This window comes from Bombyx mandarina, chromosome 08, assembly GCF_030267445.1.
Source record: "Bombyx mandarina strain Sakado chromosome 08, ASM3026744v2".
Taxonomy (NCBI): Eukaryota; Metazoa; Arthropoda; class Insecta; order Lepidoptera; family Bombycidae; genus Bombyx; species Bombyx mandarina.
Window position 1 is genome coordinate 9,654,271 of NC_143215.1, and position 27,906 is coordinate 9,682,176.

General features: G+C 37.9%; 2 protein-coding genes across 3 annotated transcripts; one reads left to right on the forward strand and one right to left on the reverse strand.

Moving 5' to 3' along the window:
- The first annotated feature begins 273 nt into the window (after window positions 1–273).
- Hmt-1 (ABC transporter ATP-binding protein/permease Hmt-1) lies at window positions 274–20,545 on the forward strand. 2 transcript variants are annotated; one of them, XM_028183619.2, is made up of 17 exons: window positions 274–435; window positions 1,034–1,187; window positions 4,842–4,986; window positions 5,606–5,805; window positions 7,343–7,493; window positions 8,895–9,066; window positions 9,666–9,832; window positions 10,594–10,831; window positions 11,778–11,953; window positions 12,663–12,732; window positions 13,772–13,907; window positions 14,742–14,949; window positions 15,595–15,773; window positions 16,824–16,938; window positions 17,721–17,861; window positions 18,912–19,033; window positions 19,859–20,545. In XM_028183619.2, exons 2-17 carry the CDS (start codon window positions 1,039–1,041, stop codon window positions 20,040–20,042), a joined length of 2,553 nt encoding a protein of 850 aa, XP_028039420.2. In that variant the 5' UTR covers window positions 274–435; window positions 1,034–1,038; the 3' UTR covers window positions 20,043–20,545. The 2 variants fall into 2 exon arrangements, with proteins under 2 accessions (XP_028039420.2, XP_028039419.2); XM_028183618.2 differs by having other exon boundaries at window positions 275–413.
- LOC114249928 (uncharacterized) lies at window positions 20,532–27,672 on the reverse strand. Its single transcript, XM_028183645.2, has 17 exons — window positions 27,362–27,672; window positions 26,598–26,824; window positions 26,446–26,508; window positions 26,156–26,370; window positions 25,757–26,036; window positions 25,497–25,615; window positions 25,162–25,410; window positions 24,575–24,699; window positions 24,241–24,289; window positions 24,070–24,162; window positions 23,962–24,000; window positions 23,848–23,883; window positions 23,599–23,766; window positions 22,802–22,990; window positions 21,404–21,780; window positions 20,722–20,783; window positions 20,532–20,647 (listed from the first exon to the last, which is right to left on the reverse strand). Exons 1-17 carry the CDS (start codon window positions 27,639–27,641, stop codon window positions 20,624–20,626), a joined length of 2,595 nt encoding a protein of 864 aa, XP_028039446.2. The 5' UTR covers window positions 27,642–27,672; the 3' UTR covers window positions 20,532–20,623.
- Between the last annotated feature and the right edge of the window lie 234 nt (window positions 27,673–27,906).

Sequence of the window (27,906 nt, forward strand, 5' to 3'; positions counted from 1 at the left end):
AGACCCAGAGGTCTTCCAAAAAGTGCACTGAAAAAGTCTATAAGAAAAGAAAATAACCACCATTTTACTGACACTATATTTTATCGCATTTCATATCGTATCGTTTAATTTTATCCCAAATAATTAATTTTTCAAATTGATCAACTTCATTTCATTTTGGTTCATATTACATTTTTCATAAAACAGAATATATATGCAAATTTGCTTGTATGGTTTGTTACCTTCGCCATTCCAGTTGTAAAAATGGAAGTGAAATGTGGCTAAGTTCATGTTATTTCGCATTTTAACATTGTCAACTGTCATTACTACTGCGATTTATTCCACAATATTTTTTATTACATTCGCGACGTTTTGAATTAGCCGGCATGTGTGAAATTGCTGATGCAAAGTGAATAGCAGTGTTAAGCCAAGAGGTGATTATAATAATAAAAATAGGTAACCAATATTAGATAAATTAAAATAGATAAAAGTCGCGTAACAAAATACATACGAAGTATATACATACAACATTAAATACAACTTAGTGACTTAGATAATAATATTTTATATTTAATCAAGGTTAAAATGAATACCTAATAACAGAAAATGCTAATCATTATAAGTTGTTTTGTACTTTCTCATAATATGTACTCCCATAACTAATGTTTAATTTATAAAGAATTAAAAAAAATGAGATCTTAATGTATTAACATGCCGAAATTACAATAATATCTAAAGTTTAATATTAATATATGTACCTTTAAATTTTTATTTGAAGATAGATCATAGAATATAGTTATAAAAATAGAAAGCTTAGAATATTTTGTAACATAGGCACTTCTTACCTTGAGCAAAAGCTCTAAGTTTCAATTGTATAGTATAGCTGCTGCTCCACCTTTGAAACTGGTATGCATAACAGCTTCACAGCAGAAATATGCAGCGTGATCATACCTATCCTTGTAGGCTTACCATATACCCCGTCACAAGTGTCTAATAGGTGTACCTACATCATAAGCTGTCAGCTGCAAATGACTTTGTGATATTATTTTTTCAGTAATCATGATGAAGTATTGCCCTCCAAATGTGACACTTGGAGAGATATGGGTGGATCACGGCATATCACAATGTTTCATGGAGACCGTATCTGCTGTGTTCATAGGTGGATTCCTATTGGTCTTGGGAACCACACAAATTGTTATTTACAAAAGGTATTTATTCATTTTTCTTTTTCTTCCATTCAATATTTTAAACTCATTAAACTACTGGTAAATTATGGTACTGGTATTTTTTTAATGCAGAGATGAGTGGACAAGCTGATGGCCCACCTGGTGTTAAGGGTTACTGAAGCCCATAGACATCTACAACGTATATGCTACATAGAGATGTGAGTTCTAAGGTCTCAGTATAATTACAATGGCTGCACCACCCTTCAAGTCAAAACGCATTACTGCTTTGCAGCAGAAATAGGCAGGGTGGTGGTACCTACATGGGCGGTACAGTAAAACTACTACAGTAAAATTGTGAGATTTATGTCTTTGAAAGTTAGGTGCAGAATGACCATCATCCCAATTTCTGCTACAAAAATTTCAATAGATTGAAATAGTAATTTACACAATGAAACCTTGACTGAAATGATACTTGTCTTTGTCATGTTTGTATTTCTGTAGCCACTTAACATCAGATGGGCTATCTGCGTATACCTGCATTCATTTCAAACTTGTAGAAAGTACCAATTTTTATAAGTCACTTTAACCTAACACCGGCTCAGGATTAATTCATCATAGAAGTAATGGCATCTTTTGAAATTGAAGCAGTAATATTTATAGATGGTTTGTGAAATCAGTTTACACAGATAGGTACTGCTGTTCTGTTTATTTCTCCTGTGCAATATAACTACTGTACCATGAATCCAATTGACTTGAAACTAGGTATCCATGTAGAAAATACATGTACTTAATGGAAAGGCTAATATTTATATGATTGATGATTTTGAAGTTGTCGTGGCCTAAAGGATAAGACGTCCGGTGCATTCATGTTGAAGCGATGCACCGGTGTTCAAATCCCGCAGGCGGGTACCAATTTTTCTGATGAAATACGTACTCAAAAAAATGTTCACGATTGACTTCCACGGTGAAGGAATAACATCGTGTAATAAAAATCAAACCCGCATAAATTATAATTTGCGTAATTACTGGTGGTAGGACCTCTTGTGAGTCCGCGCGGGTGGGTACCACCACCCTGCCTAGTTCTGCCGTGAAGCAGTAATGCGTTTCGGTTTGAAGGGTGGGGCAGCCATTGTAACTATACTTGAGACCTTAGAACTTATATCTCAAGGTGGGTGGTGCGTTTACGTTCTAGATGTCTATGGGCTCCAGTAACCACTCATCAGCAGGTGGGCTGTGAGCTCGTCCACCAATCTAAGCAAAGTGTTGGACTCCCTAATAATAATGACAATAAAATTAAATAATAATGTTAATTTTAAATGCCCAGCGAAGCGGGCAAGTACGGCTAGTTATTAATAAAACTAGAGATTTACTGTAAGATGTAAGTAAGCTTCAACATTCTCGTTGATGTGTCTATCTATGGGCTCTGGTAACCATTTAATATGAGGTAGGCTGTGAGATCACAGGTGCTCACGGGACACGGCTGTTTCGGTCGCTACCTGCACCTCGTCGCCCGGAGGGAGCCGACGCCGAAGTGCCACCACTGCAGTGGCTGCAACGAGGACACGGCGGAGCACACGCTTGCGTGCTGCCCCGCTTTCACGGAGCAGCGCCGCGTCCTCGTTGCAAAAATAGGACCGGACTTGTCGCTTCCGACCGTCGTGGCTACGATGCTCGACTTCTGCGAGTCCACCATCTCGCAGAAGGAGGCGGCGGAACGGGAGAGGGAGAACTCTTCCTCCCTCTCGGCGCCGTGCCGCCGCCGTCGAGCCGGGGGTCGGAGGAGGGCGTTTGTCCAGCTCCGGCCCCTATGAGGAGGCAGTCTCCTCTCGGTGATGGTCACGGGGCGACCTAAGGGGGCTGAGACTGCGCCGCACGCTACCGTCACTCTAGCGCGCTGGCACCAGGAGGACGGGACGACGCGTCGGCGGCTGCGGACTGCGATGCGGTCCGCATTTTCGTCGTCGCTGTCGTCGCCGAACATACTGTGGAAGAGCAACCCGGTCGGCGGTGTATCGCGTTCCGACCCGGCAGGCTGGTTCTGGCCCAGCGGGGTATCCCGGAACACCAGCGGCATCGCCCGGGCGGCCTGAAGGGCCGCCGTACCGCGGAGACTGACGTCGTTGGTCGTTGACTATCGCCTCGACGACCCGTCGGTCGGGCGTCCTCGGGGTGGCGCCGCGTGTCTGGTTGTAGTGTTGACCGCGGGAACCCCCCTACTCTGACCGGGTTTTGACCCCGGACGGAGATCGGACGCCGGGTGTAAGAGTGCAGGGGAGTCGTTTAGTGGGTGGGCCCTAAATTCCTTGGGCCCGCGGTCTGCTCTCAACACCTGCAGATCGTTGAGTCTCACATACCCCGCGCGCCCCCTAGGCGCGGGGACCTCGCAGGAGGTTCGGTCCTCGGCCCGGAAAAAAAAAAAAAAAGGCTGTGAGATCGTTTCTCTATATATTTGCGTTATGTCATGTATTGTATGAGGCTATGTTAGCTTCCTCACAGGGTTCAGCCTTGGAAACTGCTAATACCTGCCTAATCAAGAGCAGTGCTTCTCTGAATCTACCACAGAATCGAGACACATAGATCTGGCTAGAAACCCAGTGTGCTGTGTCCCTTAGTCGCATTTGCAGGGAACAGTGTCAGTTGCTTGGAATGCCTAAAAGCCCCGATATTGAACTGGGAGCATCCGAAATGTGCTAGCCTCAGTCTAATTGTGCTATAACAACTTTAAGTGTCATCATTGTCAGTTACTCTTGGCAGAACAGTTGTGGATAAGTGGAATTCTTGTTTATTCTCAGTAATCGGTGTTAGTTTAGAAATTGTTCTGTAGGAGTTTTATTGTTCAAGGATGTGAATGAATAATGTGCTGTTGACAATGTTAATATGATAAGAACAATAATCAATATGTTAATAGCATAAATTTTATCTCCTGATATGTACAACAATAGCATATCAATATGATGTCATGGTTTGCAATTTGTAACGACCATTGCTGTTAAAAAGCGACCTTAAATAAAAAAATAAAAAAAATAAAAAAAATATGTGAAGATCCATGCTTTGTCTGAACTTTTTATTTTACTTTTGATTGTAAATCTTTTTAGAATTTGAAGTTATTTTAAGAATCAGATAAGTTTCAAGAGCATTCAAACAATAATCATCCTGCCAATATAGTCTGTATGCAGGCCACAAAATATAATCATAGTGTTGGTGGCACATTTATATAGCAAATGCTTTATAGATTTTGGTAAATTTTATGCTGAGTGGCCAATTTAATCCATACTTGTTGTTTGATTAAAAAATCACGAATAATCTTCTAAACAAACTCTAAATTTTATCTTTTTATCTTCTTCTTCTTCTATATATAAAAATGAATTGCTGTTCGTTAGTCTCGCTAAAACTCGAGAACGGCTAGACCGATATGGTTAATTTTAGTCCTAAATTATTTGTGGAAGTCCAGAGAAGGTTTAAAAGGTAGATAAATATGAAAATGCTCCGAATTAAATAAAAATAACAATTTTGTTTTTCCTTTGACGTATCCCCCGTCGGACGGATTCCTTTTGTTTGTTTTAAGTTTATTTTATACAAAAGCTTAGGTCTTTTATTTATCGATTAAGGCACTACGAAGTCTGCCGGGTCAGCTAGTAAGTAATAATTATATCAATCTATAATGCAAATCATCAATTTCATCATTCTTTTTTCCAGACATGCCACTGAGGTGATGGATGTCCGATCATCGAAGCTTTTTGGAGTTCAGATGTTTTTTACTCTTTTAGTACCAGTATTGGCTGTAATAAGGTTTCTGTTACAAGCATTATTGTTCAAAAGTGGTTGTGTGTATGGTTATATGGTAAGAAAAATTATATAAATAATATTGAACTACCTATATAATTACTATTGTTTAAATATTTCATTCAAATTAACTGTAGATCTAAGGAGCACTGTAACAGAATAAAAGAAGCTTTGAAGTAAACACTAAATATAGAGTTGGTTTTATTAAATATAAACACAATTCAAGAACTATACTTACCCCCAAAATAAGAATTCGTTTGTATTAGATATCTTATATCAGTTTTTTTTTTTATTGCCTTGATGTGTGGACGAGCTCACAGCCCACCTGGTGTTAAGTGGTTGCTGGAACCCATAGACATCTACAACGTAAATGCGCCACACACCTTGAGATATAAGTTCAAAGGTCTCAGTATAGTTACAACGGCTGTCCCACCCTTCAAACCGAAACGCATTACTGCTTCACGGCAGAAATAGGCGGGGCGGTGGTATCTACCTGTGCGGACTCACAAGAGGTCCTACCACCAAAAATTTATTGAAACTAAACAATACACATACAGTAACAATTCCAAATTTTCACCAGATAATAGCAATACTTAAAAAGCGTATATTTATTGAAAACGACAATTATTATTGCTGTCCGGTGTAACAACAACTTAATTCTTCTTTTTTTTTTTCAGGTAGTTGCATTAACAGTTACTCTGGTAGTATTTCCATTGTCGGCCTACTTAGCGATCCTCGAGAGGAGGTTCTTATTACCGTCTGTGCCTCCTAGAGGTCACGGTTTTGTACTCTTGGTTTTTTGGGCTATGATATTCGTATCGGAGAATTTATCATTTTTGAATATCAACAAAGAAGGATGGTGGTGGCACTTGAAAAAGTAAGTACATAAAATAATTGATCACCTTGTTGACGTTCGATAAGATTCAATTAGTGTACCTAGGTTGTCTATGGCACGATCGCGACAAGGGTGCAATCTAACTTCGGCTATATCAAGAGCTTAGTAAATTATTGATTTAAAAGCCAGGTTTATTGACCTTAAGTGGTAACTGGAGTCCATAGATATTACAACTAAAACGTCGCTGCATACCATGAGCATCACCTTCTAGTCGAAATGAATGTTTGGCTACAAAAACAATTCGTCCCACCACAAGGAAAATTAGGGGAATTACCACTTAATTAATTGAGTGATGTGTAAGAAGATTATATATGTATTTGTGAAACGTACAAAATAAAATTACTACAACAAGTATGGTTAAAATAAAAGGTAAACAACATACGAAGTATTGGAAATGTTTCTAATCGGGAACCTTAATTAAATGAATGAAGTTGGTTTTAGCACAGCAAATATATTATAATATTGAATTTTAGTTAAGCGCATTGTCCTCATAGCGTACAGAACTACATTGCTATCAATGTTTCATAGGATATATGTATGTACTTTAATGTAACCCGAAACTAAGCCGATTAGATGCTTAAAATAGTTCGACACCTATTGGATTGGATTGGATTAAGTTTGAAGACACAAGTTACAGTCGTTATTAACACTACCTACTATTACGTTTTAATCTCCATTTTTTTTTGAACAGTTTTTGGCCTTAAAATTAGATTTAATTATGTCTTATGATTCCTAAAACCGCAGAAAATACATTTGACTATACAGTTGTTATTTTAATGTAACTAACACCTCGATGCAAAGTATCAAGATTGTATATCCGTCTTCCATAATAATAGTGACTACACATTTATTAAAAATCCATGATTTTAGCTCATGTTCGAGATTAGAGCCGCGTATCGTCCCTAAGCTAACTGCGAGGCTCAGCAGCGAAAAGCTTTTGCAAGAACTTTGAGCTGAGTAATTTAATAAACTAATTATCAAACCGTAAATTTGAAACCTTGTTACGTTTCTCGTCTAAAACGTCTCTTGCGACGAAGGGTTCGGCGAGTAAACTAACCTATAGACACCGGCCATTGAGTTTCTCGGCGGATCTTCTCAGTGGGTCGCGTTTCCGACTCGGTGGTAGATTCTGCGAAGCACTGCTCTTGCTGGGGCCAGTATTAGCAACGCATCTTGGTTTGAGCCCCGAGAGCTCATATAAACGTCAGGATTACGCTGATATAGCCTTAGGTAGCTTAGGTAGGAAAAAAAAACGTGTTACTTTAAACAGAGAACGATTGAATTTTTTTTTTTTTTTTTTTTTTTTTTTTTTTTTTTTTTTTTTTTTTTTTTTTTTTTTTTTTTTTTTTTTTTTTGCCCTTGTAGGCAGACGAGCATACGGCCCACCTGATGGTGAGTGGTTACCGTCGCCCATGGACTTCACCAATGCCAGGGGCAGAGCCAAGCCGCTGTCTACCGCAAAATTTTTATTAATCTAAATTTAAATTGTATTAACTTAATATGTTTTTAACATTCTCAGTCTTCAAGATCGCCTCGAAATGTCATTGTTCGTCGGTCGTTACGTGTCGTGTATGATAATGTTCGTGCTCGGTATGAAGGCGCCGGGCATCATGCACCACTTCGACTACTTAGAGGACGAACAAGAAGGCCGAAGGAATATACAGCCACGCGTGAGTATTCAAGAGTTGCATAAGCGGAAACAAACGAAAGAGTTTCTATGCGATATCTATTTGCAGATAACATAGCCAAAGTTTTTACGAGAAATGAACGAGTTACTGGTGGTAGGACCTCTTGTGACTCCGCGCCGGTGGGTACCGCCACCCCGCCTATTTCTGCCGTGAAGCAGTAATGCGTTTCGGTTTGAAGGGTGGGGCAGCCGTTGTAACTATACTTGAGACCTTAGAACTTATATCTCAAGGTGGGTGGCGCATTTACGTTGTGGATATCTATGGGCTCCAGTAACCACTTAACACCAGGTAGGCTGTGAGCTCGTCCACCCACCTAAGCAATAAAATAAAAATGCAAGGGAGGGTCAAGTTCGCAGTGTAAATTAGATTTTTTGGGTGGATGAACCCCTATCGAATAAAAACACGCTTCGCCCTTTGACTGCGTGGTTTTTGTAATGATTAATCGCTCTACGTATTCTGCTATTTACCGTGAAGCACATTTCATTCGTTTTGATGAGACCACGACATACCTACAGTAGATACGAGATTACGATCTCGAAGTAGGCTGGGGTATTCACATTGTGTTGTTGATAACAGGCTTTATTGAATACAGCATCGTTCCCTTGAACGGCGAAGCACTTACAACTCTAAAGAAAAGGGTATTAGAATTTTTTAAATTTAATTTGATATAGAAAACTTTTTTGATGAAAAAAAATCTCTCTTTCACGTCATCTATCATCATGAACAGTTTTGAGTAATTTAAAATGTCATGTCCATTTCAAAATCATTTAAGTGTGAAAACAGAAGATCAAGATATCAAATTTAAATTAAAGGTTGTTTTAACGTGAAAAATTATCTGCCTTCTTACCATATTACATTTCATAACGTTTGCGAGAAATATACAGTTTGACATAGCTATTAAAAGTCTTGTTAAGTTCCTGAAATGTATATATTTATGAAAAAATAAATAATCGATTAACAAATCACAATAAGTCACGACTATTTTTATTAGTTGTTCCGTCAATGGAGCACTACTTTTATTTGTACACTCCAGTGAGATTTGACCGTTAATTTTATTAAAATAAATCATCATATAAGTCACAAGCGATATTTCTGCATTGTCTCCCTGTAACTCTGGTTTAATTATTACTTATGCGAATATTGTTCGTATCTATCTGCCCAGTGCGTTTTGGAAGGTAGGGCGTATACATTTTGTACTAAAACACAACCCTAACGAAAACTTACGTACCATTCATCTTACACACTCGTTGAAGAAGAATAGATAAATTTTGTGGTACAGGCCAGACGAGCGGTCAACCCGCCAGTTAATTTGTACGTAATGCATTGCTGTCCGAACCGCAAACGTTCAACATCAAATTCATATCGAACATTCTTTGTCGTCAGGATGACAACAGATCGACGTTCAGAAATGTTTTTACAAAATTGCGCACACTCCTTCCATTTCTGTGGCCGAAGAAGAATTTCATCCTCCAACTCTATGTGCTCATATGTATACTGGCTCTCATCGCTGGAAGAGCTATCAATCTATACGTCCCTATATACAACAGGCTGATATGTAAGTAATTCTCTGAAATTGAATATTACAAAACAAATTTAACAAAGGATGTTTGAATTACATGCAGCTGAAGTCCTTGAAATATGGAGTCCTAATACGCGCTATTTTGAAAACTTACTCTAAATCTATTCGGAGAGAAGAAATCATAATCATTTTAGTTTCATCATAGATGCTAGTTATACTGAGAAATGTTGTTTCTAATTAATTGTTCTATAATTGTATATCAAGCTTACATTGCGGGAAAGGGACAGAGCGAGCTCTGTCAATCCCTACATGAAACATTATGCCGGTTCAGCTTTTGATAAGCCTATTTAAATTGTTTCTTTAAAACCAATATCACAAATAAATACAATATAATAACAGGGGCGTATTGTATTGGTTCTCGAAAATGAAAGTAAATGATGGTGATAACACTACCTATAATATTCACATTTGGTTTACTATGCACGTAACGTGTTGAAGATCAGCTGACGCGCGAGGTTAATGATCTCGTCGGACGATTTGAACCCCTGATCATTTGACCAACTTTTTTTTAATGTAAAAATGCTATATTAATATAAATCGTTTTGATGTTTGAAATGTATTTTATCATTTTACAGTTAACAGCATATCGGAACCGCCTCTCTCCTTCCGCTGGGATCTGGTATTGATATATGTGTTTTTCAAGTTCCTCCAAGGAGGGGGTACCGGCGGAATGGGTTTATTGAATAATATGCGTTCGTTTTTGTGGATCAAGGTCCAACAATACACCACAAGAGAGTTGGAGGTAAGAAGATATTTAAATGTCGGGATATGTAAAACATAACACATATCTTCTTCTTCTCAAAACGCCTCTACGGTAGTGGAGGTTGGCGATTTAAAAAAATAACATGCTTTTCCGTCATCAAGAGAAACATTGAGATATTTGGAGATTAATCGACATCTACACACCTACTTTTCATATTTAAATAAATGTCAATATAATCGAATTGTAACAAACTTCACTGTGTGGTCAATACGTTTGCAGACAGTTACTTTTACAACGTTTGCAGAATTAATTTGATATAATAACATAATATCGGGCCATCATTTTGGTTTTGCATTGTCTGTTTCATATGAGCATGAAATTTGGACCTCAAAACACATCTCATAATTTCCCCAGTCAATAGCTTTATGGAAATTCAAAAAACGTGTATAAAATATAAACGGCCGTCTGGTGTAGTGGTAAGTGACATGGTCACTACACAAGGGGGTCGCGGGTTCGAATCCCGCCAAGGGAAGATATTTGTATGATAAATATAACAAAAATGTCTTTTTCAGGGCTGTGGATGTATATTAAATATGTGTATGTTCATAATAAAAATATTACATTTATTTCCGTTATCTGGTACCTGTAACACAAGTTCTTTACGAACTTAGCACGGGAACAGTTAAAGCGGCGTGACTGTCTAAAAAAAGTAATGCACCACGAGCATTTTGTATCAAAATTGGGATGATATGATTAAGAGACCACATTCTTTGACTTTAATATTTTGCTTTACATTGCAGCTGGAACTGTTCAAGCATCTCCATGACTTGCCTTTACGCTGGCATTTGTCTCGCAAAACCGGAGAAGTCCTCAGGGTGATGGACCGAGGAACGGATTCCATAAACAATCTCCTCTCGTACATTCTGTTCTCTATCACTCCAACGCTGGTCGATATCTTGGTGGCAGTCATCTATTTTGTCACGGCGTTCAATATTTGGTTCGGACTGATCGTTTTTACTACAATGATCCTGTATATTAGTAAGTTTAAATTATCGTTTTCATGAAATAAAATATGATTAGCACAAATTTAGTTCAATAGCATCATAAATGGTTTATTTTGAGAACAATCATTTTAACAGTACTTGAATATAAGTCACTGTAAGTTACGTGGGTAGTTTGTTAGAAAAAAAATGTTACCTGCCTGCGGTATTTGAACATCAGTCCAGCCGCATCGCTCGAAAAGAGTACACCGACCTTCTTATCCGTTAGTCCATAACGACTTAATTATGGACAAATACGAGCTTTCTCAATCCAAGGACATATCTTTTTCTATTTATTACATAGATGCGTGCGAGCTCACAACCCACCTGGTGTTATGTGGTTACCGGCGCTCATAGACATCTACAACCTAAACGCCACCACATACCTTGAGATATAAGATCTAAGATCTCAGTATAGTTACAACGGTTGCCCCACCCTTCAAACCGAAACGCATTACTGCTTCACGGCAGAAATAGGCAGGGTGGCGGTACCTACCCGTGCGGACTGGCAAGAGGTCGTACCGCCACCCATCAATAGTAATTCGTAAACGCTCAATGTAAAGCGAACAAACATACATCGCAGGCGGGGAACGGTCCTGCTTGTGGGAGACTATGCTCCGCGCGTCAATAGATATTAAATTGTGCTAAGAGTGAATTGTTTTTTAAATGTTTATAGGAAAAATAGTCTTAAATTGTCTTTAGGAAAGTAGTTGTAATTTATACTTTTTAATCGCTTTGTTTGCCCCTGTTCGTTTCTCGATTAGGGTCGTTATAATAATGTATATGTTTTTAATGATGTTTGTGTTCTTGCATTGTATGCTTTCAATACCTTTAACACAAGAACATTAGCTCTGAGCACAGCAAGCTAATTTGATTTGTATACAATTTAATAGTATTAACAACTTAGATGTCGATTAACAAAAAAAAACAATCTAATATTTCAGTCGCAACTATAGCAGTGACGGAATGGCGCACGAAGTTCCAACGTCGCATGAATCTCGCCGACAACGAGCAGAAGGCTCGCTCGGTCGACTCTCTGTTGAACTACGAGACTGTTAAATATTACGGAGCGGAATCTTATGAAGTGATGTCTTATAGAGAAGCCATCCTTAATTATCAGGTCAGAAAAAAAACATACTTCTAAAGTTAGGAGACTATGATGATCTCATGTCTCAAGGTGGGTGAGCTCATTAACTCTTTTTATATTGCCTAGATGGGTGGACGAGCTTCACAGCCCACCTGGTGTTAAGTGGTTACTGGAGCCCATAGACATCTACGACGTAAATGTGCCACCCACCTTGAGATATAAGTTCTAAGGTCTCAAATATATTTACAACGGCTGCCCCACCCTTCAAACCGAAACGCATTACTGCTTCACGGCAGGAATAGGCAGGGTGGTGATACTTACCCGCACGGACTCACAAGAGGTCCTACCACCTCATATAGAGTAATAGAATATATACAATAGAACTATATAATATAAAGATAAACAAGAGTACAAAGGTATATTGAGCCGTCCAAAAAAGTATTGACTGCATGTGGTGTGGTACATGAATTCACAATAATATTATGTTATCAGGCTTCCACACGCGGCTTCCCTTGTCTGGCCTGTATAGTGCTAGTCATAGTTTTATCTCGTATAGACTTAATATTAAGCGGGCCGTGGGCAGTGGGCTGAATTTTGGTCAAAATCTGTTCAGTGGTTTAGGTGTTAACGCAACAAGCTATCCAAGTTACTCGATATATACGCTATAGTTCGTATTAATGTTATTTGTTATTTAACACATAATTTAATTCCAAAACTGAGGGGTCTTTATTTTGTTTTTCAGAAAGAAGAGTTTAAATCATTGTTCACATTAAACATTTTGAACACCATTCAAAATATCATCATCTGCAGCGGTAAGTTAACCCATAATAATAATAACAAAATATAATATTTATTCAAAAATACCCCAATTGTAAAAAAATAACTTTGGTTTTGAAAATTCTCGTCTCCTTATTGAACTTATTTATGGATTTTTTTGTATACTTATCATTTGTTTCACAGCAATTTGCTTTATTCCCTTAATTGGTTTTACTGTATCAATTTTAATACAGATAAAAAAACGTCAATCATGATTGATAATAATCGCTAACTACAAAGGGCTTTGCATACACCATTTTGGATTATTATTTGGGATTTAATATTGTTTAAGTTCTTCTAGAATTGTACTAGCACGTGGTTGCGTCGACGACACAAGGCTTTAAGTAAACGGAAAGTAGAAACATGTGGTTTTACATTTTATTAGTGCGATTCAGGTCGACTTATCTCGTATCGATATTGTAGAGTCGCACTCGTGTCGAGTAATGCGACTAGAGCGGTGTTCGAATCCCGAAGGCAGATCGTGTGATAAAAATTAAACGCGCAAAAATTGTGATTTGCCTAATTACCATGCAATTTAGATCTCTTCTTCCTACAATTCAATATAGACCACCTCAACCATCAAAGTTGGTGGCAGAATCCAATTGGTGATATCTATGCGCTCGGGTAACGGCTGAATAGAAAAGTAAAGAGTTTTAATATTAGTTTGTGGTGTAATAAGATATAGGAGAGTAATAAATAAGTATTTGAATAGTAAAGACGTGTTTCATTTGGTATTGTTTATTGGTAGTAAATGCAGTGTATTTTCTGCTTGTAGGGTCTAATTCTACTCCTGGCAGGGTCGCCATATAAAGGATTGATCGCCGTAGCGAATATGAAACACGTCTACTATTCAAATACTTATTTATTACTCTCCTATATCTTATTACACCACAAGTTATAATCTTATTATTTCGTATATATTAACAAACACATATGCCGTTGTGCCACTCCACGGTCACAGTAAGAATGTACACAGTGAAGTCGGTTGAAACAATAGTATGTTTTTGAATTAATAAAATTATATTTTGTTTGCAGGCTTACTCGCCGGTTCGTTGCTCTGCGTGTCGTTGGTGGTGAAGACGGCTGAATTTACTGTCGGTGACTACGCATTGTTCGCGTCGTACATAGTGCAGCTTTACGTTCCCTTGAATTGGTTCGGAACATATTACAGGTTAGACTCCTTTAGAGTTCCACGATTTTGATACTAATCTGTGGCATGTCGAAAAAATGGTCTCTATATCTATGGGCTACAAGGACGACTAAAAAAAACTTTTTTGCTCTGGTAACCCTAATGTACAATAATTAAATTTGAAGAGATCTGTTTTTGAGGTGGTTTGTGCTAAAACCCCTCTGTGACGTTACCCGTATAACAAATAAAATTCTAATCACTTTCTGCTTTCAATCGCGGATTTGAAACGGTAAATGGTCTAACGAGCTCGTAGCAGAAGAGTGCAGTGTGTGACTAAGATGCCTTATCTTCCTCCTACCCTATAAAAGTGCCTAGCTTGCGATACGTTCATTATGAGGTAGCTCGTCTTGAGGCTATACCAGAGGAATCTCAGTTTTACAATAGCGTTTCTACTTATATTGAAAATTTATAGAGCTACTCTCTTTTTTCGCGTTAATGGTTGTATAATTTCGCGGCCCATTTGGTGGCTTTACTAAAAAGAGTTAAAAAAAATAATTGTAAATAGTGGATATCGGAACTCATCAATGTGAATAATTTTACTGGTGGTAGGATCTCTCGTTAGTCCGCACGGGTAGGTACCACCACCCTGTCTATTTCTGCCGTGAAGCAGTAGTGCGTTTCGGTTAGAAGGGTGGGGCAGCCGTTGTAACTATAGTGAGACCTTAGATCTTATATCTCAAGGTATATGGCGGCATTTACGTTGTAAATGTCTATGGGCTCCAGTAACCACTTCACACCAGGCGGGCTGTGAGCTCGTCCACCCATCTAAGCTATAAAAAAATAATAATAATAAAAATGTACTGATAATTTCCATAGGGCTATACAGAAGAATTTCGTGGACATGGAGAACATGTTCGACCTGCTGAGAGTGGATTCGGACGTGCGCGACGCGGCCGGGGCGCCCGAGCTGGTGGTGCGGCGCGGCGGAGTGGAGTTCAAGCACGTGTCCTTCGGATACGGCTCCGAGAGGCTCGTCCTTAACAACATCAGTTTTAAAATCGCTCCCGGAAGCACCGTTGCATTGGTCAGTATTTATATGTATACAATTGAATTTCGCAAACCGCAATTGAATGTAACTATATAACTGTATAAGTTGCTACTCATTTTATTTTGTATTTACTTGCATATTGTATTTATTTTTCACATGTGTATATAAGTATATATTTTTATGTAAGTTTATTAATATATAGCACCGTCCATGCTAGTTTGCTTATTCCTCTCCCTGCAAGGTTGCCTAGAAGAGATCGCTTTCAGCGATAAGGCCGCCAATTTATATCACCATCTATTATTATTTGTTTTATATGCTTACTCTGTACATGTGGTGTCAAATAAAGAGTTATTATTATTATATTATTTGTGACGTCATTTGAGGCTAAAATTTACGAGCTAAACGCCGATAATACACAACGTGTGACATCCATAAACAAATGTTACAATTAATAAATTGTATTAAACCGTTTAAAGAAAAAATATTTGATTTCATTTCAAATTTAGTTTATTACAGTTCAGTGTTGGATAATGAAACCTCCTAAGGCACGTCGCCAATCCACCGCCGCCCTATCCTGCCTATATAATCGCCGCACGCCCTGCGTTCACAATATAAGGAATAATATAGTTAATTATATTTTGAAAATAAATAAATTGGTCTTTAATATATCGTATTCTTCAGGTCGGGCCCAGCGGCGCGGGAAAATCGACGATAATGCGTCTGTTATTCCGTTTTTACGACGTGAACGAGGGCGCCGTGCTGGTGGACGAGCAGGACGTGCGCACCGTCACGCAGGCCTCGCTGCGCGCCAACATCGGCGTCGTGCCGCAGGACACGGTGCTCTTCAACAACACCGTCAGGTATCAATCAACCTTATTGCTCTTTGGGTGGACGAGCTCACAGCCCACCTGGTGTTAAGTGGTTACCGGAGCCCATAGACATCCACAACGTAAATGCGCCACCCGCCTTGAGATATAAGTTCTAAGGCCTCAAGTATAGTTACAACGGCTGCCCCACCATTCAAACCGAAACGCATTACTGCTTCACGGGAGAAATAGGAAGGGTGGTGGTACCCAACCGCGTGGACTCAAGAGGTTCTACCATCAGTAAAAAAGGCTTCTATCGAAACGACAGCTCATACAGGTCAGCCTTTCCCAAAGTGGGCGATGCAGGCTTAAAGGTGGGCGGTATGAAACCCAGAAAGAAAATGGGGGCGTTGTGTAGAGGCTTGGGAGGTGATTTGTAATTTCATCTAGGAGGACTCTTAAGCACGGACTGAGCTTTCAATATAGTGGGTTTTAAGTAGATGAAAAAAATGGGGGCGCTAAATAATAATTTATTCTCAAAGTGGGCAGTAGACAAAATAAGTTTGGGAACCCCTGATATAGGTCGTATCACATGTTTACTTTTATTTTTGCTACAAGCCCCCTATAGGTCAACACACATAGGACTGCTTTGGGGCAATCATACTATTAAAAGTATTGTAAAAACTGATTCTTAAAACTCGTGTCCCTCAGGGTAATTGGCTGCATTTACGTTGTTGATTTCAATGGGTCTAGTAACAATGTAACACCAGGCGGGCTGAAAGTTCGTCCAATAATTTAAGCAATAAAAAACACTGATAACCAAATGGTGGTATTTATCAGTGAATGCTTACATCTTGCGATCTCAGATACTTGGAAGCACGATAATTAATAAAGTTAGCAAATGTGTTCACTGTGTATCTAACCCCGACCTATAGACAACGCACTGAGTTTCTCGACAGATCTTCTCAGTGGGCCTTAATTCCGATTTACTGAGAGATTCAGCAACCATTATTGAAATTAGAATAACCCCTACTACTGGTAATAAGAAAAAAAAACAGATTCCGAAATACAATAGTCAGATCATTAACCACTTTTTCGCTGTAGATACAACATTCAATACGGAAGATTGAACGCGCCCGCCGCTGATATAATATCTGCCGCCAAGAACGCGGACATTCACGACCGAATACTGACGTTTCCCGACGCTTACGACACGCAGGTATTTCGAACTTTAATTTATTCCGAATGCTTGGTTTGGTGTAGGATAACTTAGACGCGTTTATCAAACGATACGTATGTGTCATCAATTTGTTGAAGAATGGGTGAGTGCCAAAAATAAAATCCTCAGACGGTCCTTACGTAGCGTTTGAAGAAATATGTAATTGTTTTTTTTACTAAGCTAAAGTATCTCTACTAATACACACATACAGTAGGCGCGCGAGTTCATGTCCATCCTGAAGAATTCATTAGTGCTGTGACCTAGTTAATTATGGTAATGTCGATAATAATTACCGATTTAGTCAACAGCTGTCAATTTGGTTTAATGTAACTTAAGGTGATTTTGCAATTTATGAAATAAAATAAATGATATAAGTAATTACTTGTTTATTTCTAATAGAGAAAAATATTTTTTAAATTCCAATTCAATCACTATCAAATGAAAAAGCAACCGACAGATCAGACTCGGAATCAGTATTTATCTTTTTTCAGTAGGTTTTTTTCTACCTGAACTTGTTGGAAGCGGAGTAGTCATGGTTAACTAACACAATAGCGTTAGCGTAAATTTTCGATATCGATAAGCGTGCGTCACAACCGTCACGGACAACATTCGACGTCAGACAAATGGGGGGGGTGGGCGAAGGTGCGGCGAGCTGTCCCCCGCGCGTCGCCTCTGGCCCCGATGGACATGAAATCGCGCGCATACAGTACATAACTTGTGTTAGAAGTTGCTCCAACATTGTCTGACGCCATTAAACATCGTTTTAACCAATTTTAATTTAGGTTGGAGAAAGGGGCCTTCGGCTGAGCGGTGGCGAGAAGCAAAGAATAGCTATTGCACGAACGATCTTAAAAGATCCCGCCATTGTCCTGCTCGACGAAGCTACTTCTGCGCTAGACACGAACACAGAAAGAAATATTCAAGTAAGCATATATCTTCTAAATTTACTTTAATCATAATCGCTACATGTACGACGGAGCAACATTGGGAACACTTTTCTGATCGATTCTATCGATTAATATTTCGTTGAGTTCGTAATCGTCTGGATAAAGTTTGTATGAAATATATTTGTTGCAAAATTCATGAGAAAATCTTCATCCAATTAGCGACAGTAAATTGCGCAATGTGACCGAGTTACACTAGTAACGGAAAACGTGTATGCAATGTCGAACGCGGTAGAAGCAAAACCGTCAAAAGTATTCTATCTTCTCTCATAGACTGTGGTCGTCGTGGCCTAACGGATAAGACGTCCGGTGCATTCGTGTTGAAGCGATGCACCGGTGTTCGAATCCCGCAGGCGGGTACCAATTTTTCTAATGAAATACGTACTCAACAAATGTTCACGATTGACTTCCACGGTGAAGGAATAACATCGTGTAATAAAAATGAAACCCGCAAAATTATAATTTGCGTAATTACTGGTGGTAGGACCTCTTGTGAGTCCGCACGGGTAGGTACCACCGCCCCGCCTATTTCTGCCGTGAAGCAGTAATGCGTTTCGGTTTGAAGGGTGGGGCAGCCGTTGTGACTAGACTGAGACCTTAGAACTATATCTCAAGGTGTGTGGCGCATTTACGTTGTAGATGTCTATGGGCTCCAGTAACCACTTAACATCAGGTGGGCTGTGAGCTCGTCCACACAGCTAAGCAATAAAAAAAATAAAAAAAAAATGCTATAGATAATGACTGTCTCTTTTAGTGTCGAGTTTAAAATGTTTAATTTTATTGAGAAAAAATTACCTACGCTTCAGATTCAATAATCCGATGCAGGATATTATTATATGTTATCTGTGCCAGAAATACACACACGAGACAAGATAAACATATGATGAACTATCTCACAGAGCAAACACAAACGATTTTCGCAACAGAAATGTACAAGACGAGAAACCAATTCGCCTATAAGATTTACACGCATCGCCACCATACGATGAGATTGGAAATGAAAAGTAAATTAACGCAAACCTTTTTCAGGCCGCGTTGGCACGAGTGTGCGCAAACAGAACTACCCTTATAATTGCACACAGACTCTCAACGATCATTCATGCCGACGAAATACTGGTTCTTAAGGACGGTGAGATTATCGAACGTGGAAAGTGAGTGTTTTTTCGTTACTTAATTTTAGAAGAAAAAAAAGAATGTTATGGAGACTACATTGCGGCAGAATTACGCAAGACAGCGGTACTTATCCGGGCTCGCACCCTTCAATTAGTAATTCCACAAATTGATTCATTTTGTGGTTTTTTTTTGTTGCGTACACATTATATTTCCCTCAATTGACAGTCTTCCGTGTACATAATACGTATGTCGCTATAAGATTGAAGTCGATTGCTGGACGGTAAAAATAGACAAGAATATGGTATTTTACAAAAAAAATTAATGTTTAGATAGATAAATGAACTCACGGCCCACCTGGAATTTAATAGTCGCCGAAGCCCATAGGCAGCATCAACGTTAATGCCGCCACATGGGGCATGAGTTCTAAGTCTCAGTTTTGCAGTATCTGCACTACCCACTCCCTTCAAACCGAAACGCATTACTGCTTCACAGCAGGAATAGGTAGGGCGGTACCTACCCGTGCGGGCTCACAAGACGCCCTGCTACCAGTAAGTTATTGCACAGATGGGTGGATCCTCACAGCCCACCTGCTAAGTTAAGTTAAGTGGTTACTAGGGCCCATAGACATATACAACGTAAATGCGCCATCCGCCTTGAGATATAAGTTCTAAGGCCTCAGTATAGTTACAGCGGCTGCCCTACTCTTCAAACCGAAACGCATTACTGCTTCACGGCAGAAATAGATCCTACCACCAGTTCTTCTTTCAAGCGCATCATAAATACATAATATGAAATCGCGGGCTCTATTTTAAATGTAATATGTAAATATTTGTCCAATAATTTCGATTCTTTAATCTAAACAGCCATGAAGCCCTCCTAGCGCAGGCCGGGTTCTATGCGTCCATGTGGCAACAGCAACTCGAGAATCGAAACAGCAACGGTAACAATGATGATGACGTCAGCGGCGGCGAAGGGAACAACAACCAGAGGAGCCAAATCGTCGCGCCCGTGTTCGGTCACGGCCATGGTCATGGGCATGGTCATTAAAACGGTTTTAGAAAATCAATCAGGGTACTAGGAAATGGTTCGTGGGACAAGTCGTTTAATATCGTATTTAGTAGGGTAGTTAGTTGACTGTTGTCGTTTTTTTATTGAATACCCTACAATTTCATAATAAGTTTTGAAGGGAGAAAAATGAGTATTGTGACGCACGTGAGCTTTGACGCTATGTAATTTTAGTGCGCTCTCTTTCAAGCGTGAAATTAAAAAAAAAACAATTTCTGAGTAATAACCATCAGTCAATCTACTTATTGCTTGTACACGGACTTGACAAATCGCTTTCAAGATGAAAGCATTTGACTGATATTTTTATTAAGGATGGCGCAATATTATATTTTTTGTGTAGTTTATACAGTGGAGTAGGTGATGTTGTACATTAATAGACATTGTGCTGGTGTAAATGTGAAATGTACCTTCTAGTATTAATCACGTTGACGATAATTTTTTGTTCTGTTTCAGTGCTATCTAATAAAACTGTTTTTTTTTTCTAATTTATTTATTTCTTTTTAGACATATGCGAGGCCTTTTTTGCAAAACAAAGAACGAAGAGTTCGAAGAAATATATACGTTTACTTTTCAAAGGCATTTTCCTCCTAGAAAAAAAACAGTGCATAAATAACGAGTTATGAAATTAAATAAATATCTTTTAAATATAGAAAAAACTCACGTCTGATATCGACGGTGGTGTGTCATCTGGTGATCTCAGACCCCCGACTGATCGCTTTTGGTCTGTCAAATTGTAAATAGTACATTTAATATATCTATACTAATATAATCTATATATATATAAAAGAAAGTCGTGTTAGTTACACTATTTTATAACTCAAGAACGACTGAACTGATTTGGCTGAAAATTGGTGAGGAGGTAGCTTAGAAACAGGAGAAGGACATAGGATACTTTTTATCACATTCCCGTGGGACTTGACATAAAACGTGGTAACTATAACAAAACGCAACTGACAGCTAAACGTAATATATTCTATGGTTAATTGTGTTAATTATAGAAGAATTTTGAAGTTGACTGGTTGATGTGTTTGAAACAAACCGTGTGGCGGAACAGAGTTCGCCGGGTTTGCTAGTATATAATATATAAATCTACAGTGGTTTTTACGGGTTTTCCGTTATAACTACTGAACCATACATCCGATTGACTTGAAATTTGGTAACCATGTAGAAAACACATGTACTTGATGAATAGGCTAATATTTATATGAGTGTTGGACTCCCTAATAATAATGACAATAAATAATGTTAATTTTAAATGCGCAGCGAAGCGGGCGCGTACGGCTAGTACTTTACTACATCCATATAGCTTACAATTTCTCTTTAATATTTAAATAACAACTCACCAAAATCATGAGGCGGCATCATTACCGTTTCTGTTTTAAGTTCTCCGTTTGTCGATTTTTTTAATTCTTTAAATTTATTATTCTTCATTTGGTATTCCGCAACAGACAGAGTGGGCCGAACTTTGGCAAACTCTATGCTCCTCAAAGAATTATCTAGTCTATGCTCTATTTGGTCTATGGTCTTCACGTAATCGGAAGATATTTTATGAGCTACCCTCCTTCCGTGTTGCAAGTTCAAAACCGGTTCGTATAAGTCCTTTTCAGTTGTCAACGATCGCCTAATGTATTTTTCACGGGCATTCTCCTCGCTTATCACGTGAGACCTCGGCGAATACGTAAGAAACATTAAATTTTTACGATGGGTCTCTGCTATTGGTCTGTAAATTAATCAAATTGAACTTAGAAGTACCTGGCGATAAATATTGCAAATTGAACTTTCGAGAGAGTCAAACGGCTAATTTTGGCTCTGTGTAGAGCGTTATCTCTATCGCACAAAATGATAACAGTCCTATATCTATAAGGCCTGCACTTTCGCTACTATCCGCATTTGAACATCGACTGGCAAATGTCACTCACATAAGTCCTGTAGGAGGGCTTTGAGAAAGAACAATCAGCAATTTTAGACCTTATAAGTTGACGATGAGAAAAATGAGTTCACATCTATAGCTTGTTAAAGAGCATGTGTGCGAGATTTTACAAGAACTATTCTTTCGATGGTGATTATTGTGATGAAATGGCCTAATAGTATCACTGACTTTTCAACTAGATTGAAAAGAAAATCCACCTATACGTGTGAAATAGGATGTTTACGCCTCTACCGCTCTACGGTATTTCGGGCTTAGGGATTGCAAAAATAACTATTTTTAGTCCTTGACGAAGACCACTATTAGGAATACATTACAACATTTATCGATGTTGAAGAGCGGATTTTGTCGAGGAAAAAAATTTAATTGCGTTGTCCTAGTCCAACAAGACGAGTTAGACGCGATTTTAACAAATTCGCGGAATCAGTCGGGATTTTTCGGCTAACTTTTTGGAATGGAAGGATTATTGGTGTGCCCAAAAGCCTTTCCAGTTTCACCAGGACAGTTAGCTCAGGGTACGCCAATAATGAACCACACTGTAGGGGAATGATATCCCTCCCCGCTTAGCTTACTATGCAGTTACAGTAATGAGCAATAGACGTTAGTCAGTGATTTACGTGCAGCCATTCACCGCGGTCGCTGACGCGAATAAACATGTAATTATACGTAGTGTTTTATTGACCGCTCCGATGAGGTTTATGGAGGACAACACGCAACAAACAACAAACGCACACGCCTCTTCCTTCATCTCCCTAAAAACCTCACAACACTATAGGATCTCGATGAATTTTACTTAACAAGGATAGTAGCGTACTTATAGTCCTTCAGAGTGGGGCCTGGTATTTCATCTGTGGCAGTCACCTCTTCATATAACCGAGTTAATACAGAACGTCGCATCTCAGTGTCTGAATTATTGTCTGAAGGCCGAACAAAAGCGGTTGGTCGTCGACCACTTTCTCGGGCTGTCGGTGGAGACATCGCTGTTGGTGATATACGTACTTTCCTGTAAATCAATAAAATTTATCAAAAAATCGTCAAGATCAATCAGTTTTGAACCAGGTAATCAGTTGAGCATAATTGAAATTGAGTTACAAGAGAAACGTTAAAACTTTATATTTGAGTGCATCTACATAGTATAAAACAAAGTCGCGTTCTCTATCCCTATATCAGTCTCTCTTTATGTATGCTTAAATCTTTAAAACTACGCAAAGGATTTTGATGCGGTTTTTTTTAATAGATAGTGATTAACAAAGTGAGTAACAAATATTACATGTGAAAGAAGTGAAACTTCTTTTGCGGTGTGTAGTATTGTGGTTTACTTCATTTTTCTTCCTTAAATAAAAAAACAAATTTCTCTTGTAATGCTGTGTATAAGAGAAACGACCTAGCTCGCATAATCCTTTCCTCCTCTCCACGGTCGAGTGGTTCGCGAGACGGTCTTATTTATTATCTATATTCTCACTCTCATTCTTCCTAAATTGTATCATTTCTGTCTAGTCGTAACGAATCTGTCGCAAGTTAAATTTTACTCTCAAAGCGCCTAAAGAAGTCTCACTTCAAAAAATAAATATTTCAGTTGATAATCTGTAATTATTTTTGAGTTCCTCCTACCTGCCGATGTTGGTAGTAGATTCATCAATATCTGAAGATTCATCAAAGCTAGGCTTCTGTATAATATGTATCCTTTCCAAATCTTCGGGCCTAACGAAACCTGTCTGGCGTCTTTTAATCTTTGTATGTACCTGCTTGGCTTCGTCAGGTAGACTGATGGAGACTTTCCTAAAAAAAAAGTGAATTAATAAAAATGAAACACATGCGCTAAACACTCTTTCGATAAAAAAAAATAAAAAAATAAAATACCTTTCCTCGCGAGCGCGGTGATCTATCGATGCTAATCTGAAAATTATACAGTTAAATAATGTTGATGAATTATTAAATAGTTGTAAAGTATTTATATTATGATATGCAACCTACCTGAACCTTCTAAGCTCATCGTCCGTGATCAATTCTGACCTGAAAAAATATAGAGCGTGATAATGTTAAAATAAGCACATATTTTCAATAAAAATTATAACGTCTCACTTTCGAAAGTCTTGAAATAAATTGAATTTTCCAGTTCCCCCCGCAATATTTCTGATCACGTCACCGGCAAAACTAACGCGATCGACGTTCATTCTAGAACAACCAAAAAATTAAAAAAAACACGCACAACACGCAATAGAATGTAGCCATCGATTTAATTCATTAACTTACTTTATATATTTCCTGATTTCCTTTTCATCGTCGGAAGCCAATGATTCCACTGTAAAAATCTAAAGGTTAATATGTAATTTAGCGTTGTATTGTGTGTATATTATATTGTATGATCGATGTATGATATGTATGTATGATCCACCTGAAATGACTTATAACGGCGCTCTTTCAAAGGAATGAGAATTTTCACTTCAAACGAGGCTTACGAATGTATTTTACGGTAGGGAGCGGTCCATTGCTCATGGGCGGCAGCAATTTGCATCCAAGTGGCCTGGCTATTCATTTGTCTTAAAATACGAAAGGGACATAAATCTGAACATCAAATGAACTTTACCTGAACTTGAAACCGATTCATCGTCATCAAGATCAAATAATTCAGAAGAAAACTGTTTTGTTTCATGTAAGAAGATTTGATCCTTTTTTAAATCACTCTCTAGGCAGTAATTGCCTTTTAAAAATCTAAAATGAGATAATATTATCCGATATATTCAACAGTAATCTTATATATAAAATTCTCGTAGCGCAATGTTAGTTACCATACTCCTCTGAAACGGTTTGACCGATTTTTATAAAATTTTATATGCATGTTCAGTATGTCTGAGAATAGGCTACTATCTATTTTTCATACCCATAAGTGATAAGGGTTGTCCACCTCTAACATTTATTTTTTATTTTTTGGACATTTTTTTTTTATTAAGAGGCATTGTGTGATTGAATGAGGTTTTGTTATTTTTATATTCCCTTATCGTTCACTACGCTACACGTGCTACATGCCTCTTTCGCTCATTTACCACATCCTTACACACTTACAATAAGTTAGTCTTTTTTTACACTAGAAATTCCTTAGAAATCTTATAAATGGCAAAACCACGTTTGCCGAGTCAGCTAGTAATATATAAAATAAAACCATCGTATTCTTACTTTTTTAAATCGTAGACAGAGTCAACTTCGTCAGGATACGGTACGTCTGTCAGAGGTAAGTAATACGGCTTTTCTTCATTCGTAACTACGCTTGGTTCCGTTAACGATACATGTTGATATGAAGACTCCTCCGATTCATATTCGTATACATCTACATCGAACTCCTGGTTGTCACTATCAACGCTTTGTCGGTTTTCTGCTTGATTACTTTGTAATTGTTTCTCAATGTCTTGTTTGTTTTTTATAAATCTAATGGTTATATCATTTATCATTACATTGGTTGTTAAATCAACCTATGATAGTCTTATTATTACGCTTTTTATTAGTGGAATTACCTTTTTGTAGCTCTCAAACTTCCTATCTCTTCTTCATTTAGTTCCGGACTTTCTGGTTCAACATCCAAGAGGGCAATGCGTTTGAACTCAATTACTATGAATACTTTATCGATTAGGCTCTAAAATAAAACTAGAAAATGTGATTTTTTTTAAATAATAATAATAGAAAAATACTAGGTATATATACCTCTATAATTTATAATTAAGAGCCTGATTTTTGGTTCGAATTAACGCTAAATTTCTATTCTCTTATTTCTCACCTCGTATAGTAGATTACCCAAAGCAACAAGATCTTCAACATGCCCTTTCAGGTATTCTTTAGTACCTTTAGTAACTTTAATATCTTGACATTCCATGTTTAGGATTCCTGACTTTAATATTTTAATGTTCGATAAGGGAGATTCATACCAGGTAGGTACACTTTCGATTTTTTTCAGAGTACCTTCACCTTCGATTAATTGACCAAAGGCAACATATTTGTGTGCCATCCATGGAGCCGGTTGAAGCAAAACGAAAAATTGAGTTGAACAATCAACGTGTCTAAAATACCGTAAGGATTAGATTGCGACTTTGCTTATTTTAACAAACGAATACTTTCAACACATTTCAGCAAACAATTGCTTAGTTATTTAATCTTAATTAATGACAATCCAATTTACCTGCCATCGTTAGCCATACATAAAACACCTCGCCTATCATGTGGTACAATGAAATTTTCGCAATCCAAATTGGTGGTTTTCAAACCAAAACCTCCGCACTGTATCCAACCATGTTTTACAATCCGATGTATAGGGGTACCGCTATAACCGCCACTTTTCGCTCTACAAAGACGAAGGAAATTCTCGCACGTGTTCGGTGCAATATCCGCGTACAGCTAAAACGAATACTACAAAATGAGCAAAGACCAATGAAATGCATTTGAGATCGATTTTTATTAATAAAATATTACCATAAATATTAAAGTGCCAATGTGGTCATCGTCTATATAAATATGCATGTAAGTACATGGCCTCTGTAACAAACAATATGCCCATATTAAAATAAATAGAAAGCTTATCAATCTTCTGCGAATAAAATGATAAAATAAAAGATACGACTTACACCAGAACTTTTTACGAATTTATAAAATTCTTTTATACTTTCTTTGCAATAATCTAATTTCAAATGGTATTTATAGGTTGATTCGATTAAGCTCTTCAACTCAAGTTCTCCACCTATAAATTCGCCGTTCAAAACAACTGCAACTTGTGATTGAAGACAGTATGCTTTTACTCCAAATTTAATCTTTATATCATTCCAAACGGCAGGCCATTCAACACCCGTAACACCTAGAATTTGATAGATATCGCGAGGAGCGATATATTTACCAGCTTCAAAATTTTGATACTTCTAGGCCAAATAGTCTTATTTATATTCAGATTCAGAAGTAGACGTGGAAAGTGCATATTTAATATACCTTATCTATCGGCGCTTAGTTACCATAACCACTGAACTTCGGAGTCCAGGTTAAAATCCCGCTCTGGTCAGTATGTTTATTAAACTTTGGTCTGAATATGCATTTTATTTTTATTGCTTAGGTGCTTAGGTGGTGTTAATAGACATCTTTAACGTAAATGCGCCACCCACCTAGATATATAAGTTTTAAGTACTCAGTATAGTTACAACGGCTGCCCTACCCTTCAAAACGAAACGCGCGGCAGGGTGGTGGTACCTACCCGTGCGGACCCACAAGAGGTCCTACCACCTATAATTACGCAAATTTTAATTTTGCGGGTTTGATTTTTTTATTACATGATTGCCTGTTCTAATCTTGAACCCGTTGCATGTGGAAGTTGTATTTTTTATATGTCTCTTAAAACACTCACCTCTGATTATTGGGGTATCAAATATGTGTTTTCTATATTTATGTAGCCCTTGAACTAAACGGACGCAGTAAATAAATTCTTTGGTTACAAAGTTACCTATAACGGTAAATTTATCTTTGGGCTTTGTCATTTTATTTTCTTTAAACGGATATTTAGGGTTGTTAATTGAATTATGTGCAATCTTATAGATATGCGCATGATGTTCTTTTATCGATTTAGCCCATGGATGTTGAGTAATTTCTTTTTTCGACTGCGGTAAATATGTAGAAAACAAAGACATTTTATTGATAATGAATTTTGAAGCTATTGACAGTTCTGAAAGTGTTTTTAATACTCACTAACCTTTTTAAAAAAATAAAATAAAACAATAGAATTTACGTGTAGTCTTTGAAAAAGTTTTAATAGAGAAATAATTACTTACAATCGGAGAGTAAAGAGTCGTAAATGCTAGACAGCGACTTGTTTGTGCTCTGTCATTGTTGATGTCCATTATTAACAGTAACCACTTACTATCAGATGGGCAGCAAACTGGCAAGCCTTTCTAA

Excerpts from the sequence above, each read along its gene's own strand:
- LOC114249928 (XM_028183645.2), bottom strand. The coding sequence starts at position 27,641 with ATGTCTTTGTTTTCTACATATTTACCGCAGTCGAAAAAAGAAATTACT. Across the intron at positions 20,784-21,403 it reads GATGCCGCCTCATGATTTTG|ACCAAAAGCGATCAGTCGGG; the intron begins GTGAGTTGTTAT and ends ACAATTTGACAG. Across the intron at positions 20,648-20,721 it reads CACCACCGTCGATATCAGAC|GAGGAAAATGCCTTTGAAAA; the intron begins GTGAGTTTTTTC and ends TTTTTTTTCTAG.
- Hmt-1 (XM_028183619.2), top strand. The coding sequence starts at position 1,039 with ATGATGAAGTATTGCCCTCCAAATGTGACACTTGGAGAGATATGGGTG. Across the intron at positions 1,188-4,841 it reads CAAATTGTTATTTACAAAAG|ACATGCCACTGAGGTGATGG; the intron begins GTATTTATTCAT and ends TCTTTTTTCCAG. Across the intron at positions 15,774-16,823 it reads CTCTTCAACAACACCGTCAG|ATACAACATTCAATACGGAA; the intron begins GTATCAATCAAC and ends TTTTCGCTGTAG.